This window comes from Gallinula chloropus, assembly GCF_964237585.1.
Source record: "Gallinula chloropus genome assembly, chromosome: 3".
NCBI lineage: Eukaryota > Metazoa > Chordata > Aves > Gruiformes > Rallidae > Gallinula > Gallinula chloropus.
In genome coordinates, this window is record NC_140087.1 from 1534484 (window position 1) to 1553125 (window position 18642).

The 18642-nt window shown below is 40.7% G+C and overlaps 1 protein-coding gene across 1 annotated transcript in view; it reads right to left on the minus strand.

Annotated features, from left to right (window-relative positions):
* The window catches only part of L3MBTL3 (L3MBTL histone methyl-lysine binding protein 3), a gene marked incomplete at its 3' end in the record, with an annotated part of 67897 nt that overhangs the window by 39700 nt on the left and 9555 nt on the right, over nucleotides 1–18642 (minus strand). Inside the window, exons 2-9 of the mRNA XM_084262539.1 lie at nucleotides 15674–15785; nucleotides 13292–13451; nucleotides 12155–12293; nucleotides 10829–10913; nucleotides 8440–8531; nucleotides 4702–4806; nucleotides 3027–3162; nucleotides 47–138 (exon numbers count right to left, since the gene is read on the minus strand). Coding sequence (XP_084118665.1) covers nucleotides 47–138; nucleotides 3027–3162; nucleotides 4702–4806; nucleotides 8440–8531; nucleotides 10829–10913; nucleotides 12155–12293; nucleotides 13292–13451; nucleotides 15674–15785 — 921 coding nt within the window. The remainder of the gene's footprint in view (nucleotides 1–46; nucleotides 139–3026; nucleotides 3163–4701; nucleotides 4807–8439; nucleotides 8532–10828; nucleotides 10914–12154; nucleotides 12294–13291; nucleotides 13452–15673; nucleotides 15786–18642) is intronic.

Consider the following 18642-nt stretch of genomic DNA (forward strand, 5'->3'; position numbering starts at 1 on the left):
ACACATAAGCAACTTCCCACACCATCAGTAACAACTGAATACTTACTGCATTCTGGTTTTCAAACAGTGATTTAGGAGCAGCTTGTGCCTTGCATGCTTTTAGGTATGAGGGCCAACTGAATTCTTCTTCCTTATATCCTAAATGAGGGTCATAAAAGAAGGGCAAGAAAGGATAGGCATAAGACAAAAGGTGCATGCAGGTGATTTGATCACAACTGATGACATTATTCTTTCCATCCAGTTCTGAGCTGTTTCTTATAGCTTCAGAAGTAAAAAGATTATGCAGCACTAACTATTTATTCTAACTTTATATAAAACTACACTGGGAAAATTTACTTTAAGACTACTTATTAATTCTATTCCAATATGAACAAAACGAGTCTCTGAAGCAGTACTGGTTTGTATTATTAGAAATTTTAGCAGAACACACTTTAAAGGAACTTACAGAGTTCAAAAGAAAGTTGAAGCTTTTCTATTTTTATTTGGGCATCTGGTATTACAAAGAGGAATCATGTTCTTTATTTAGGGCTGGCTGAGCTTCCTTACCAAAATGTCAAGCTTTCTTTACACTAACCAAGCAAAATATTCATGCTTTCTTGAGCTGCACATTATTAGCTTCTTATAGTTGGCTAGGACTGACATTTGAACTGTTCCTAATCTTCATCTGGGAGGAAGAACAGTTATATAAATAAAGCACTGGGCAAGAGCTCAAGAGATTTTGGCTGGGTTTCAATTTCACCTTCAAAACAAGCCGGTGTTGTGGTTTAACTCCAGCTGGTGGCTGAGCACCATGACCACACAGCTTCGTGTGAAAATGAACTCTGTCCCAGCCCCAAACCAGGACATGTGGCAGGGATTTCTTACAACATCATTGCTCCACCCTGATCTCCAACTTCCAAGGGACCTGAACTGCATAAAATAATTCACAAGAAGCTGTCTGTACTTCTAATCTATAAAACAATGCTCAGAGTCATAAGCAGTCTTCCCCCTTTATTCACCTGTTAAATACCAGTTATAGGTATTTCAGTTCATACATTACAATCCAGAAAGAGAGACCAAACACACCACCAAATTCAGCGTTTGCTTTAACTGCTGAAATGTATCACCTCTTGACTATTTTAGCTGTTACTCAGGTAAAAGCTGTGTTTGACCTTCTGAGAACCTCCTATTTTCCACAGAACCACAAGTAAAGTACCCTTCAGCTTCACCACTTCCACATCGTCCTTTCTGAGTTTTCAGTTACCAGCTAACATACATTAACCTCCAAGCCCAAACAACAATGCTTTGCTTGCCTCTTGATGCACTATGGCTGTAGACCAGTTGCAACCATTTTTAAAGGACTGTGGTATTGAGACTTTTAAATTTGCCTTTGTAATTCTAGAGGATATTCAACCTGTTGTCTGGGCTGCCCTGAGGATGGGAGACACCCTGCCACAAGGCTTGTCCTGTCTGGACAATCCAAGCCATGCAAAGGGCAGATAAGGTTTTGGATGAAAATACTGAACAGCTTTGCTGTTCCAAATCAGGAGTATGTCCTGGGGATGGCAGGAGTATGCAGCTGTGCAGGATGACAACCAGAACCCCAAGAGTTACTGTCCTGTATCCTCCTAACTTGTCTCCCTCAACACCTCTGAGAGGCTCCATGACTTTCGTAAGTAAAAGGCTTATCAGTGCTCCAGTATGTCAAAAAAACCCCAAACCAAAACGTAGAAGAACAATCTTCCCAGCAGCTTGAAACTAGAAAAGAAACTGAAGGAACTTTCACGAAAAGTGGCTCAGAGACTGATGGTAACTTTACTCCAGCAGTAATATTTCATTGTTAACAAAAGCTTAAGCTTTCTAAACCAGGCATTTAAGATTTGCCATCTTTTTCATCTTATCACAGATATAAAACTTACTAAGTATGCTATAACATCAATAGTTTTATATCTGAGGACTACTCATTTGCTGCATATAACTTACTACTTCAGTGGAGGCCAATTTTCTGAGAAACTCTGATTTATGTTCAAGAAATTGCTTCTTTGGCACAGCCAGTTGTGCAGAACTATGCCTGATGAAAACTCCCATACTGGAGTGGCAACACAGAGCACTCCTGCCTGTAGCTTGAGTGGAGCTTGCAGAGCATTCAGAAGGGCAGCACATCTTCCTTCACACTCCTCCAAAACGCCATCATCTCCCCCACTGGTATGCCCTCTGCCTGTACACTTCAAGTGGCTTTACTCTCATCTTCCACACCCCAGCAGCTACATCCACAGCTCTGTAATTCTCCACAATACATCTTCTTGACTCTGTACACTCATCATTTTTGTTTCAAAACACATTATCCTACCCTCACTGTGTATGTCAAAACACCACATTCACGTCTTTCTCACTCTCTGGTCTTCAGGACTTGTTCCCTTCATCCCCACAAACTCCCTTCCTACCCCAAAAGGGAGCCCATTTATCCCTGTTTCACGGTACAGTTCAGTGCAGATGCCCTCCATGAAGTTATATAATCTGAAACAGAATAACTATGCAAGCAAATGCCATGTTTCTCAACACCTGCATACCATTTATACAAGCTACGCTTTCAGACTTGTACTCTTACCCTTTTTTCTCCCTCATCATCTATTCATTTTTCTTTTGCCTCTATTTCAAACCTGCTCTTTGTGGCAAGAGCACATCAGGACTGTCAGCTGCCTGTGAGATCCCAGTTTAAGCACGCATGTCACCAGTATACTACCATTGTACTTGCTGTAAGCATTTGTTTGGAGGTCTACATTTCACACTTTCCTAACACCGTGTAACTCCCAAAGTTATTCTTCTTTTTTTCATGTTTTCTCTGAGTTTCCACTGAATAAAAGGTAGAATTTCAATCTCAAGATTTTAGCAAGACTTAAAATAGACTTTAACTTGCCATGTTTAAATACTCCAACTAGATGAACAAAAAGTTTCTGCCCCCCCCCCAAAAAAAGTAATTACAGCATTACAGAGTTAATCTCTATCTCAGAGCTATGGAAACACACACATTTCAAACTAAACAATACCTTTAGGTGGATGAAGCTTGTGACCTGTTTTTTCACACCATCCAACAGGATGAATGTCTGAAGAATCAGCGTTCACCCAGAAATCATAACAATCTGGGTATCCATCAAAATGGAGTCGTATTCTGTAGCCACAAACCTGAAAGAATGTACAACACACACCATTATGTTTGAACATGTCTGCCCTACACATAACAGCTTCTGTTCATTATTATGTATATTCAACAGTGTGCTTTCAGGCAGCCTTTTACTTCTGCTCAAGCCAACACTGGATGAATAGATTCATTTGATAAAAAGGAAAGAACAAAAAAGGAAAGCTATTCTCAGTCTGAGTGCCTCCTCTTCTGGTGAAAAGAATTAACTAAAAGCTGGGTATTGCCATTAGTATTCAAAAACTTAAAAACTGTTCAACTCAACATCAGAATAACACAGAAAACCTCCAGTAAGAGCATGAATACACCTGATACAATCATGGAGAAAGCACAGAGAATAATGCTCCCAAGCTATCCCGATTAATCAATGTGCAAGAGAGCACCCAACAATAACTGTGTTCAACAGGCTCTCCAGAGAGACACTGAGAAGTGTTATTAAAGATTAGAAGTCAGTGGAAGTATCCCCCAGAACTTCATTACTCCATGAAGTTAACCACTGTGAGGAAGAGATAAACAGGACATACAACCCCTTTCTCTCTACCAAAGTTCTCCTCATCTCCCCAGGTGCCAAACACCAAAACTATCCTGCAGCCATCAGTGAAAAATCCCTTGGCATCAAGGTCACCCTGTTCTGTGTTTAATATATACCCTGACACGCAGTTTGCCATCTCAGAATTCCATGGAATTAAGGTCATCCTGCAGTAAAACAGAACCCATCACTTAGTGCCAAGCACAAGATACATGGGAAATACTCAATCCTCCATCTGAAAGAAGATGTGAGAGATACCCAGAGAGCTGGCGTGTGACTGTGGGCCTTGAAGAGATCTGGAAAGGGGAAAACTGAAGCTGCAGAGTAACAGTGACACAGAGCACAGTTCCTCCCCTACTGCTGTTTCCTCATGTTAATTCACCAAACAACCCTAAAAAAGGATCCTTGGTAAAAACTAACGCCTTGTATGTTTGAGAGAAGGAAATGTAATCAAGATTCTCATTTCTACTATTAAAACAGAAGAACCTATTAATAAAGAAGTACTTCATAAGCTGCAGTGAAAAGACAAATGGAGTTTAAATAGTATACGTAATTTGCACAAGTTGCCAATACAGGCAATTCCTGAGGCCATCAGCCTGAAAAACGTGTAGCACAATTGTAATACAAAAAGGTGGGAGGAATTTGAACCAGTGAATGGAGCAACTGTAAACACTATCAAACCTCTATAAACCCACTGTAAATCAGTCATTGTGCTTACACCTTTTCTGCTTGGTTTTTTCCTCAAGAATACAAACCACAGCACTATAGACAAACCATATCATCCAACTATCGTGACAGGTTTTCTGCAGGTGCACAGGTTGAATGTGTGTAAATACTACATGTTCTGCTGCATGGCACATGACACAGTCATCACGTCTTTGTCAGCTCGGTTATCTTCCAACACTCTGGTAGGGTAGGGACGAACAAGCACTCGGAGCTGCCACAGTCCAGCCTCTCCTGAAACGCCCCAGGATGGCTGCTCACAGCCTCTACTGACCTCAGCCACCGTAAGGACGCAGTATATCGACTGGTGCTCAGGATCCACGCCCTCCAGCTTCATCCCGACCTTGAATCCGTTTTTGTTGTATGGGAAAGACTGATACTGCAATGGAAAAGAAGCTTCAGTACTTCTGAAACCATGCCAGAGAAAGACAGAGCATCTTCCTATGGAAAAGAACACTGATTATTTGTTATTCACGAGTCTGAATGAACTAAGAAAGTGCTTCAAAGTAGCTTTCAATTTCTCAAAAGCCCACTGCTGAAAAGAGAAATTGGTGATCATTTGAGAAACATGTGGATGCCACAATGACTTAGAACTTGAGACTACTCAAAAAGAATTAGAAAGATTCAGCAAAAAGTTTACCCAAGCCGAAGAAAACAGTGATTTAACCTCAACCTTTTTCACTAATTGTCAATGAAGTATTAAAAAAAATTGAATAATTTATTTTTGAGCCTGCACAGTGACACTTGGTGGTCATCATCCCTCTAACAGTCACAACAATGTCGCTTTATTTTTCATTTCCACATCTCAGGTCATCACAGATGAACTGCAAGGTAGCAATACAAAACATTGCTTGAATGTAGGGATGGCATCTTTCAAGACGTTTTCCCCTTCTAAGTTGAGCCCCAAATAGCTTGTTTTTCAGGAATGTTTTTGCATCACAGGAACGTGAGTACCCTTGTATCACACTACAATGAACCTAGAAGAACATCTTTCCAATAAAAAAAGGAAGCAAGCAGATATTAAGGTTAAATTGGAGGGAACATCAGAAAAAAAATCAGATTTCCAAAAAAAAAAACCCCAACCCAACCTGAAGAGGGTTTTCCACAGGCTACCAAATTCCCAGACAGACAATTTTTATGTCCCAAATGGTTACAGACAAAACACAGAAGCATCTCATACAGTCTCCCTTCTTTCTGCTCCTGTCTAAAAGCTACACATGGCAGAGGTACTGCACGTGGTGATGGAGAGAGAAGGGGACCAAGGGAAGCACTGAGAGAGGTCTCATGTACTTGGAAGGAAGGCAATCCTCGCTGTGACAACTGAATAATAAACCCAGGAGGGGAAAATAAACCAACCCAGAAGTGAAGTGCACGGCACAGGAGCAGGAATATGCAGCCATGGGGAAGGGATGTGGAGAGCCAGCCCAGTCGAAATCAGGCTGAAGCGCCCAGCTAACAGATGTCTAATGACAGCCCTAAGTCCCTCTCTACAAGTAGGTTAAATTATTCTGTACACCTCAGTTAAGAGACCTGACTGCAGTACAGTCATTTGAAAGGTTATTTCATCCTAACACCACCAGACTCAATGTTTTTATGATCAATTAAAGTTTAATGAAGTCACACCATGCGTGGTTCTGGATACTTCCTTGAGAGAAATATAAAAGCCAAATTTTTTCCTTTTTAGGAATCAATAAATTGAGATTTTTGAAGTACATCTTGGTGCACAGACTTGCAGTTAATGCCAGCTAGATCATAAATGGCTTACAGATAGAAAAATCAGAGTGGGAAACTAAAATGCTAGGAATACTGACACACTGAGGAACAGTGGCCAAAAATGTAACTGAGATTTTGCAAAAGCAAGCACAAATAAAATTATAAAGGAAACAACTAAAAAGTCACAGATCTGTGTATTCTTTCATCATGATAATGTAATTTTGTGATATTATAATAAATAATAATATACTAGAATATCACAATATTTTTATTAAAATAAAATTCAACCAAAAGTACACTAAAAATTAAGCAATTATCACAGGTATTTCCTGAAATTTAAGATGCAAATTTTTCACTAATCTTTTCACTGTCAAATCTAGAACTTCTAAGGCAAAATAATCTTTAGCTTGGTTTCTATTAAAGCAAAGTAACAGGCAGATTTTCATAAACTAACAACTTAGTACTATTAAAGAGATTTGATTTTGTGTGTTATTCTCAATCCATCTCCCTTGGTAAAGCTTTAACAGACTCAGCAATCACACATTATCTTTACACAAAGACACTTTGTTAAGGAGATACACAAGAACAAAGTAAGAGTAAAGGTAAAGGGAGTACAGCAAAGGAGCAGATGGCAGACTGAGGATTAGAAATGTTGACGTCATGGTGCAGGAACACACACAAACCCCAGAAGATTACATCAGGGAAGCTGGAGAAAAACAAAATTCAAGGGTCAGTAATTTTGTTTTACTGGACCAATAACAGCTTGTCAGTCACAGGCTGGGAATGACTGAAGTACCAAGACATGACAAGAACTCGCCACTATCCTAACCATTCCTAACTGAGGTTACATAAAACCACCAGAAAAGGCACTGCTTCCAAACTGGAAAAGTAAGAGAAAGAAAATAATCAAGAATTCAAAACTGGTTGTGATGTTTGGTTTGGTTTTGGGTTGTTTTATCCTTACAGCTCCTGCAGCTTGCTTATGTGTAAAATGGAGAAATACTACCTGGCCACTTCCAAGTGCTACTCAGAACTCTCTCTCCACCACAGACTTTAAATATTGCATGCTAAATAAACCCCTGGAGTTAGCCAGGGGCTAAAGACTTCAAAAGAAAATACTAAAATAGATGCACTGAATGGGAAAGGTACATCATGGAGAACAATAAAGGGAACAGTATCTCATCATGTAACTCCAGACTTTTAACACCACGTGCAGTGCCCAGAAAGTCTGGTATATGCTTATGTACCACCATCAGCATTGCATGGAACTTCAGGCAGGCAGAGCACCCCTTTCTCAATCCACCTTCCAGACACAGACTCCACCTGTTCGGATTTTTTCCTTGATTTTTCAACCACTATAAAGCACAGGGAGATATACCTAAGGATGGTCAGGTAACTCCTGCACCTATAAATCTATGGGTTCTGTACATCACAATCCTATTCTCTACCTTTGTATCTCAATAATGACTAAAAGCACCAATTAAAGGTCAGCATCACATGCACATGTAAGCTGAAAAGCACCAAAGCTGAAGTGTGATGCCCACAGAAAGAAATGGATGCAAGGAACAGACTACAATTAAGAACAGAATTATCAACAAATAATACTGGTGGTACATGAGAGGTTGGGCAGCAGAGACATGTTTTGCCAGGCTCTGCAAGGGAAGGGAAGAGCGCTGGATTTGCATACAGAGCTCTCTTCCATGCAAGAGAGAGCACTAGAGAAAGGACTGAAATGACACAGACTACCACAGCAGGCAAAGGACAAGCAAGAGATGACAATGTGGCATCCAATCAGATGGCAGGCAAAATGGGAAAAAGCCAAATTGATTTCTGGTATAGTAATAAAATACAGTATCAGCAGGAGCTGCAGAAAGACAGGTAATATAATGGAAGCAACAAGCCAAAAAATGACCTTTGTACCACCCTTTGAAACATATTTAAAGAGAACGATACAGCAAAAAAATGGGGCTAAGCATTAGATTTTTAGATCAGAAGGAAAGGCTTGAACTTGCAGGTTTTGGAAAAGCATCTGCTTTCTGTAGTCTGAGTTGACAGCATTAATTTACAACTACAGAGTTCTTTGAAAAAGCAGAGAGAGTCAACTAATTCCACATGTTCTGACTGTCTTGATGATTGCTGATGGATAGCATGATTTTAATCATGTAAGTTTCCTCCCTGGAGAAATATAAAAACTTCAGGGTTTTTTTGTTTGTTTGGGTTTTGGGTTTTTTTTTATAGTTAATATCCTAGAATTTTCATGATCTTAAGATGGTAGACTGATTTCAACTTCAGGTCATACCTCTTTAAAAAGTTTAGTAGGTACTGCAACAGCCTTTTCTTCCTCCAGATAGGATGCCCAACACCACGCCTGCCTTCCTTTAGATGGTATAGCTGTAAAGAAGCACACAACCACAAGAGAATTCTGTAGCTGTTAAACTCTCTAAAAACCAAACACTTTGAAATTTATAATACACCTCCCTCACATCTACATTTTATTAAAGGCATTCATGGTGTTTTTCAGGTTATTTCTGGAAAAAAAGTAGCAGCTCTTTAGCTTTAATGGCACCAGGATCATGAAGGTTCCTGGTTTGTACAGAAAGTTTCCAGCAGTTCAAATCTTGATTAGTAACAAGAAAAAGCTCTTTCAGGTAATGGGGAAAAAACTTGCCAAGTCTTTCCCCCATCCTTTTTGCCTGCTGCTTGTAAGAAGCATTAAGATACACAATTTGCAGATGCATAAAAAGATCAGTTCAAATCACAGAGTAGCTCAATATTTTTTTCCCCCAAAAAAATTTCTTTCCCTGGATATGGCACTGGTGACATGCTTTCTTCATCACACTTGGAACACTTCATTCTCTGACAGCATTCAGAATGTTTCTAACCTACTCCATCGCTTTGTAGTTTGATGGGGTTTGGGTGGAGAGGTAGTGATTTAACAGCAATTCCTCCAAGCTATCACAACTGTCACCAGTGCCTTTTCCCCCACCAGGGCATTAGCATATGACAGAAACTCCCAGTTTTAAGTTCCTTCAGGCAGAATTAACACTCCCAAACCCTTGCACAGTCATGGCAGTACTGGCTGCAGCCCATCTGAGTATTGGTTACAGTCACATCAGTGAGTAACAGTTTCTTGGCCTTGAAAACACAGCAGTAACTGCACCAGCAAAAGCCAGGAGCTCCCAAACCAGAGGGCTTGGGAGACTGGCCAGGCACATACCTACTGCCATGCACCTCCTCTCCGCTCTACTGACCTTCACCTAAAATGCCTCCTCTGCACACCCAGCCCTGCATCTCAGACCCCCAGCTCATGCTGCCAGGAGGATTCCTCACAGCATGACTCTGGCCTGATCATGGCTGTGGGCTATTCACAAGAGAAATAAGCCCCTTAAGTGACAGGTTGGCTAACAGCTTTTATGATTAAAACATGAACCATAAGCACTGGGACGCCAAACCCTCCTGAAAAAAGCTGATCATGTAACCAAACGGTAACAAATTCCAGGATCACAGCCATGGCTCCACACTAGTAAAATGCATTCATTTTACCCACCATTTCTGCAGTTTTTATCTACTCCATTTAAGAAACGTGTTGCTCAGCACATTAATACACAGTTATGCGCTCGGTTCTGACTATAAATTGGTCTTTTATACCAAATCTCTTGTGCTGAACTGACATTTTCCTAAATAAAAAATCCCCAACCCAACAAAAACAAGAAGAAATCTGTACAGATAAATTCTGTCAAAGACAGCAGTGATTTCCATAAAGCACCGGCTTTGTGCTTGTATCTCACGTGGTTCTCATCACCTCAGTTTTGGAAACAACTGCAGAAATAATATCTATATTTCAGGAATAACTCTATCTCAGGAAGGGGATCTTCAGCACCTTTTGTGTGTTGCATCTTCAACTAGCATTTCATTTGCCTAGTGTGTTGCAGAGCTACTTGGAGGACTGTGCTGCTCAGCAGCCCAGCAACTTCTGGTAATGGCTCCCAGCCTACCATGAAAAGCACCTCGGAGGGCAAGATGTAGGTTTGTGCTTGGCATACCACTGAGGTATAATAGCTGCTGATTCTTCAATTCTTCCTTAAAGTATAATACAAATAGCTTGAAAAAACAGTATTCTTTTAAAATATGTTTTATTATGCTGCTTGATGCAGCATTTGTCCCTCTGGACTGATTATAGCAATTATTCCTAAAGAGTTCCATAAATGTGTCTATTACCAGCACATACTGTAGATACAAAATTGATCCCCAAGGAAACAAAAGTAAACTTTCACTTCTGCTTAATACATGTCTTTCAACATCTGGGAACTCAATGGGGCTGATTCCCTTTACTGTCGGCACTCGTCAGGGGGATGGGGGGATGGGAGAGGAAGGAAAATGTGCACCAATTACATTTACACTCACTATATCCTCCTCCACGCTGCCAGAGGTGTCTTAACTAGCTCTTTGTAAAAGGTAATCAATCTTCAAGCGATGGGTTTTCTTCCTAGTTTTCACTTGGCTCTCTCAGCTCTTCCACCCTTAGAACTCAATTGCTATATATAACACCAGCACTCTCTTTTCACAGAGCTGACAAAAACGTATTCCAACAGGGAATACAAATTCAGTGAAACCATGCTGGCAATTTGCAGTAAGAGATGGATATTACCTAAACAATTGATAGGGTTTTGTTTCATAATATAACTTACTTTGTTTCAAAACTGTTATTTCCCCTTTCCTTTTCCTCCTGGCTCTTTGTGAGACTCTTAAGATCCTTCCTTCAGGTTTGTCCTCCTAAATAAAGAGTACAGAAACCTTATCAGTTCTGAAGTCTGGAACAGTAAAAATGGAGACACATAAGGTTTAACTGTGACTTCACTTATATGGCTACTGACACAGCTCTCCACTATCTCAAACCAACCTGCAGATGTCTTAACAAAACTGAAGCAAGCCATCAGTGAGAAATGAGAGCAAACACAGTGAAAATGACACACAGCACTCAGGCAGCAGCCTTATCTAAGCCAGGGACAGATCATGAAACCTTCAGCAGACCTGGCTGAGCCAGAGATAAATAGCAACACCTTTGAGATGGTCAAGCATCCAAATTCATTTTAAAGAAAACCTCTCACAGCTTTAGTCTTCTTTTTTTTCAAGTGTACAACTGCTTTACTAAGTACAAAAATAGCACTGATCCTTTTTATTTGTGTATTAACAGTTTTGTTAGCACTTGAATAGATGGAACAGAAAAAATACTCATTCTGGAAGAGAGATGCATGGAGAAGGTGTGCCCTGACTTTTGCTGAACATGCTGCTATACAAAATGCTACTGATTCCCCTCCAACAACTAGTGTCTGCAGCCTTCTGAGAATTCATCAGGTGCAGAGCTCTCCCCTTCTCCCTCAAACTGTGCTCCTCTCAGTAGTGTCACAGCTATTGGGGAGAAAACAAATATTATAGGAAACCAAAAATTAAGGGAAAGTGCTGTGGTAAATTTATTCTAAAATGAAGACTAATCCAAAAGGAAAAAAACCAAAAGGTGATCCAAGGCACATTACACTGCAACAGAAACCAAACCCAAATCTTTAGCTATGATTTTCTAAGGCAAATTACACTCAGAACATCAAAAGTATTCTGTTCTTAACTGCAACATAGTTTTTTCTGTAAATAAATTACTGGTCTGCAGTAATTTGTTAATGTACAGAGTGACAAAGTAACAGGTGTTGGAAAATATGTACTATTTTTCTATAGTGAAGACACAGCAAGTCTAGGTTCGTATTTCCTTTAAATCCTTTTTGTTCTGCTCTTAGGAACGGAGGGAAAAGAGATAAAAACCATTCCTTATCAGTTCACTGTCAAGAATTAAAATCTAGTGATGAGGCACAATTAAACTGGTAGTTGAACCAAGTACTTATTGCAGCTCTGGCAGAGGGATGCAGTCCCTTCTCTCTGCAGACCAGTGAAGCTGCTAACACCACAATACAAGGCAGAATTCCCACTCAGGTACTTCCAGGAATAGGGTTACGATGCATACTAACAGTTTCATCGGAATTCTCCTTCTTCTCCCCATTATCCCTGGGCTCTTCTTTGAGAGGTAATTTTGCTTTTCTTTTCCGAATGCCTTTGGAATCATCTTCCCCATTGCATTCCACGCTGGGCTTTTCCTCCTTTGGTTCTCTATTACAGAGAGTAACACAGTAAGTAACACACCACCAGTATTATTCCACTTCTCATATTCATAAAACAAATAAAAGAGAGCGAGTAAATCTGAAGGTCAAGTGTTTGTAGATCCCTGGGTATTACACCAGATATATTCTCAGAAACATTACTGGGAATTACATCCATCAAAAGAATTAATCTTTGAGACACCAAACAGCAAAAGGAAAGCTGTCATCTCACCCTGAACAAGTTCTGCATGTTTTGAACAGCGTGTCTTTTCCCATACACCATGAAGTCTCAGGGAGAAGTAACCTGTGAAATGCTCAGGACTGCAGGGCAGTTTACAGAAAGGAAAGCGAAGGTAATTGTTGAGACTGACAAGCCCAGCTGCAGAAGGCTGGTGTGTGACTGTACAAACTGCTAAACAAGCCATCAGAACAGAAAACTCTGAAGCAATGCGCTAAAAATGAACGAAAATTCACAGAATCAGAGCTGTTAAAAACTGCCATAATGCAGCAAAACATGCAACACAGGATGGATAACACAAACCTTCTTCTATTGTGAGATGAACTGCACTAGCTGGAAGAAAAGAAACTGGGAGACTACAGTATGCTCATGTTTTCACTCACTGTCATCTATAATACAGCTCTTGCACTTAATTATAATTAACTTACCATACCAACCATCTCATTACTGATTATCTTAATTCCAATGATTATGAAACAGGGTGGGAGTCTGACACTGATTCATAGACTGCTTTACTGCTTGCATCTGACAGCAGAACACAGCACAGTCTAAGCAAAAAAAGACTGTGTTCAACATCAGTGTTAGACAAAACTAAACGCTGTTAATGCATGTACATGAAAAACAGTGGAAGAGCATCACATACCGATGGAGACTCACCCAACACAGCTGCCAAATATCTCCCTCTGCCCCACCACCAATGTTTTATCCCATCACTTTTACCTCAAGTTGCATTTATGTTCTTTGTTTCCACAATACATAATAGCACCTACTTGTTTTTTACTTGCTGGGCACATTTCTGGCTGCAGAATTTCCCTTCAGGAACAAATTCTTCTACGGCACCATAGCGATAGCAGTTTTCACAGAAAACAAGTCCATCCATTTTTGCAGTTTCCTTCAACCTCGTGGGGATCCCTGTCTTTTCTGAAAAGGCTGCACAAATGAAAAAAGCAACTTCACTTAGGTAGAGGTGATGCATTTCCAACCACCTTCAGCAGGCCTTGCCAAGCCAACAGAGAAACACAAGTCACACGACCCTTGCTAGAACGAAGAGCTGGAAGTCAGCACGTGTATGGGGTCCGTACCCCTGACAAGTGAGCTGGGTGTTCACACTGCAACACTAGAGAGAGGAATCCCCTGATTTTGTGCTTTTGTCAGTGGGGCATCGATGCTGCTTGATGTGGCTGCTTGTGAAAGGAGTGGGTTTTGTGACAGGCACCATGCTGACTGACCACAGAGTCATCGCTGCACAGAGTCCATCACTTCACCTCCTGCAGACAGGCCTCATTTCTGACATATATATATATAAGGTCATTTGGGGAAAAGGTTTGGGGGTAGTTATCTTTCTAATAGGTGAACTTATTTCTGGAAGTAAATCACGGACTACATTCTAGTCTCTCACAGCAGTACCTATTGCTGGAGGTGCCTGAGGTCTACTAAAAAGTAACAAAATGACTAATTTGTAAAAGAAATTTTCAAATACCAAGTTACTCATCCTAAACTATCATTTCCCTGCAGGAGGTGTGTAGCTTAGGAAAGGATGCTGTTATCTTTCACTCACTGGCAAATATGAAGCACTGTGAAGCTTTCCAGCTTCTAGAACAAGCTGCTGATTCTACACACCCCCAAAAGGCAAATCTCAGGACAAACTTTCTTTGGCTTGAGCACTGCACTGTCTTTGAAAGTGGAGTCAAGTGAACTCCTGTACAGACTCTTGCCACTAGAATAATATATCATTTATGTGTTTTATTTAGCCTCTGGCATCATTAGTGGTTCAAAACAACTATTTCCTCCCACAATGGAAAATTTTAGCAGTATTTTTATCCTTGAGAAACACTAAATTAATCAAGGAAAGTGTAAAGTAGTAGTAGGGCACTTACTAGGTATGTTTATGTGTTCACACTTTAATTCAGCAGCATCAGTTTGGGGTTTTTTTTAGGTTGACCCAACCTTAGGGAGCAATGAAACTGTATGCTTTTCTGTAGGTAATGCTCATCTCTCAGTCTAAGGATGAGAGTTGCCACTCTCATCACAGATTTCAATCTTGAATAACTACCACTGCCTTAGAGACAGACCCACAAAACAGAATAGCCGTGGCCTGAAGCTTCAGGCCTCACAGCCAAGATCCAAACTACTTTCCCAGTGCTGTAAAAATTCCACAAACTCTGTGACATGACAATGAAAACTGAGTAGCAGGGGAGGAGCAAAGGGAAACATTCACCGACTTTGCTTATCGTGCTCATACTGATCATTACTGCACCAAAACTCTGAAGTCTGCTTCTCAAAGGGCCTGCAGAATGCACATTTTAAAAGAAAATTGATAAAATATCAGCGTGGAAAAAACCACTAGGTACTTGTAAGTAATTGCAGAACCAGCTGTAATATTCTCTCTCATGCTACTGTCACTGCTGGAGAGCGAGTAGCAAAATGCTCAGGGTTTATGACCATGTAAACCAACTTTCCTTGAACAAAAATAGCTGTTTCCTTGCATCAGTATTTTAGATCAAGAGAACACCTTATCTGACAGACAGCTACTACAACTATCAGAATTTTACCATTCAAGAAAAACATAAATGGTTACTGCACACTAATTTTAACACTGTATGAACAGCACAGTCAGCAGGAGCAAGGCAGCAGAGCAGACATACATCAACATCAGTGGCAGCAGCTGAGCAGCCGCCAGTATCATGTGAGGGCAGTTTACAGTGCAGGGTACATGGGTCACAAATGGACTTGAGGTAGTTAGTGAAGTCTGTGGGCAGTCTGGAGAACCAGCTCAACAGAAATAACATCCAAGAAATTCTCAATAATTGGAGAGTAAGAAACTGACTATTTTGCAAACCTAAGAGAGAGAAAATATGGATTCTAAACTCAGAAAAAATTACTGTTAGAAAAAAACTGTAGATGTAACAGGTATTTAACAGTGCAACTAGTTCCTCTGCATTTCCTTTCATACTTAATCACTCTGCAAGGTACAGGTAACATCAGAGATACCCTGAGCACTAGAGCTAGTAAGTTGTGGTTTATTTATTTATATTGTTTATTTAATTACTTTTGTGGTTTATTTATTTATTTTTTAATTTTATTTTAAGAAAAAAATGGTGAAATAAACAAAACAGTCTATCACAGAAAACGTCTACCAGCTCTTAACTGACCTTCTTGAGCAGTTGGAACCATCCAGGTTGTGGTAGCAGTTGCCTTTTTAACACTTTCCATCTCAATTTCATCTGTAATCACTTCCAGGGCCCCAAATTCATTCACTCTAAACTGCAAGACAGAACAAATGGCACAGAGCACAGTAAAAATGCACTAATGTTCTCTTATGGCATCTTCTATTCAGCAACATCGTTTTAACACAGTGTCCTCACAACAGTATCTAATTTCTCTGTGTTTCTACACATCCCCAAGGAACTGGAAAGAAGTCTTTTTTCTCATTTCTCTCAAAATGCAAACTCAATTTTGTTATCTAAAATTGCTAATTTGCAATAGGTGTTGATATAGATGCTGCCACATGCAGATCAATATAACTTACACAGAAAACCAAAATGTCATAGGAAAATCTAACCATATGCTTTCCATTGCCAGCAAAATAATGCACTCCAGTCACCACTTTTGTCTAGAAAAAGGGAACTAAATGTCAAATACTCAGCTTCACAGAGTACAGAAATTTCAGCATCCTCTGAAAACACAAGTACTTCTCCGCTGTAAAGTGCACATAAACATCTCAATGCAGTTTATGAGCTGTTTAATTACACACTGAACATGATATTGCTGTCAGCCAGAAGCAAGGCTCAACAATACCCCACATGCTGTGCTTACACAGGAGCACCATGAGTTATATCCACCCCGCTGCCAGCAGAAAAACATCTTCCAAATGCCGTAACGACTCCAGCGCTACCAGATGAAAATAAACTTGGGGTTCCCAGTCACCGCTCAGTGTGCAGACCCAGCTGGTTACATGGGCTGAACTGAAGGCAGCACTTTGCCTGTGACACAGTCTGCTCTGGACAGCAAAGGGGTGTAACTCTCTGAGCTTTGCCACACAGGACACAGTTCTAGCACCGAGGTGCTCTCACCAATGGAGATCAACAAGAGAAATTCCCCATCACCCACCTGCAAGACCATTCCTTCACAGCAGCAGCATGAAGCCTATTTCTGTTTCTCTGGTCAGGTTACTTTATCTTGCAGAAATGAGAAAGGGAACAATGGCTTTGCACTCCACCGATCTCCCCACCTCCAGAGGCTGCAGGATGGACTCTGCTGTATGCTACCACAAGTAAGCCATTCAGAGCAAAAGCAAAGGTGAGCACTCCATGGTGCTTTCACTAATGCAGCCCTTCCAGCCTCAGCATTTGCAAAGAGCCACCAGGTCCTAAGGAACGTGAGCACCTCAGACATAGTAAGTGGAGGGGAGGGAGGGGAAGAAGAGACAGACCTCACACAGCACGCATGGAGCCAAGACTTCTGGAGCCAAGATTGTGACTTGCAAACAGCTACGCTCACAACAGATACTCAAGTGTGGACAAACTGTCACTAAACCCATCTGAACTGAAAGACCAGGAGTTCATCTTTGAAAGGCAACCAAATGCAGTAACACCACATGCTCATACTCCAGTTTGTGGACAGACATTCAGGATCCTCCACCCAAAGAACAGCAGTGGAGTTACAATTCAGAAGAGGATACGTGTGTCTTATGGTCGAGGGATGCACCCAGCCTGGTTCGTATTTTGGTGAAGCTCATTTTTGCTATAGGTGCTTTGCTGCCTCTGCAATGGGTGGATGCCAGAGGGCAAAACGTTCCTTGTTTCCAAGAGTTGTAACTCTGCCATGGCTGGCTCAGCCAGCACGCTCCAAGCAGACTGAAACACGGTGCTGCAGCCCACCAATCATGAGGTCACAGGAGGGTTACTAACCAACGTGTGGAAATACTCCTGCACCTTCACACAGCCATCAGCTGGAACACACAATATACCCCAAAGGGAGTTCTGAACACGCTGAGCTCACCATAGCTGACTGGAAAAATGCCTCAGACCTGGGAAGTCATATTCTGGTTTCAGCTGGGAAGGAAAAGCAATGAAAAACTTGTGACAGAGGTTAATTGCTTAAAAATGGGATAAATAGATGTATAGAGCAGCACATTCTGCCACTGCAGGGTAAGAGCTGCCAGAGCAACGTGCCAACTAGTGTCTACTGTTGGAAGCATGACAAAAAAGATGTAGATTAATGGTGGTTTGTGTGTCGATGCAATAATTCAACATTTTCACAAGCCTCTTCTACTTTGGAAGCAGGAAACAAGATACCTAAACGTAAAAGCCCTGTCATGATGTGGTTACCAGTAACAACCCTCTTACTGAAATACAGTAAGAGCAGTCCTCACATGTACTTCCTGAAGTGTCTTGACAGTCTGGAAGTTTACAGCTGGTGATACAGAAGGAAGGAAGCAGTGCCACGGAGCTAACTTATGAGGATGGATCCATAGAATTCTGAGAAGTAAAAGTCATTCCCAAGTCACAAAACCCCTTAAGTAAATACAGAAACTTGCGTTAGAGGAAGGGATTTCCTTAAACCTGTCTTCATTAAAGCAAACAGTAACATTCCCATTGATGGAATGAAACTCAGGCCATCATCAAGTACTTTTTAAATAATCTCAAAAAGAAGCCTCATTTTTCTCACTTGAATGTTTAAAAGATGATAAATTAGAAAGCATGTTGGGTATGAATTTAATCCACTTGGCTTTTGTCAACAGCCAGTTTGCAAATTCTTAGTAACCTCTGAAGGTAATTCTCTATCCCACTCAATAGAGCCAACGGTCTTAAGTACCAGAAGGCAAAGGAGAAGGAAAGAATGAAACCTCAGTGGCTTTCATGAGTGAATCCACAGCAAGATAAACTGACTCAAATGTAATACTTGAACAGAAAATTTAACTTTCCAAAGTTTCATGTACAGGTGAGCAACAAGGGCAAAAATACACACTTTCAAGTTGCTCCTGTTCTTTCAATACATCATGAACTGAGTTGGCAGGATAGCTGCCTTGTTTTGCAGTTTCCACAGGATCAAAAGGTAATTAAACAGCAGCTTCTATCGAAACATCATTAGGGATTTACTTCCACATTCCCAGGAAACA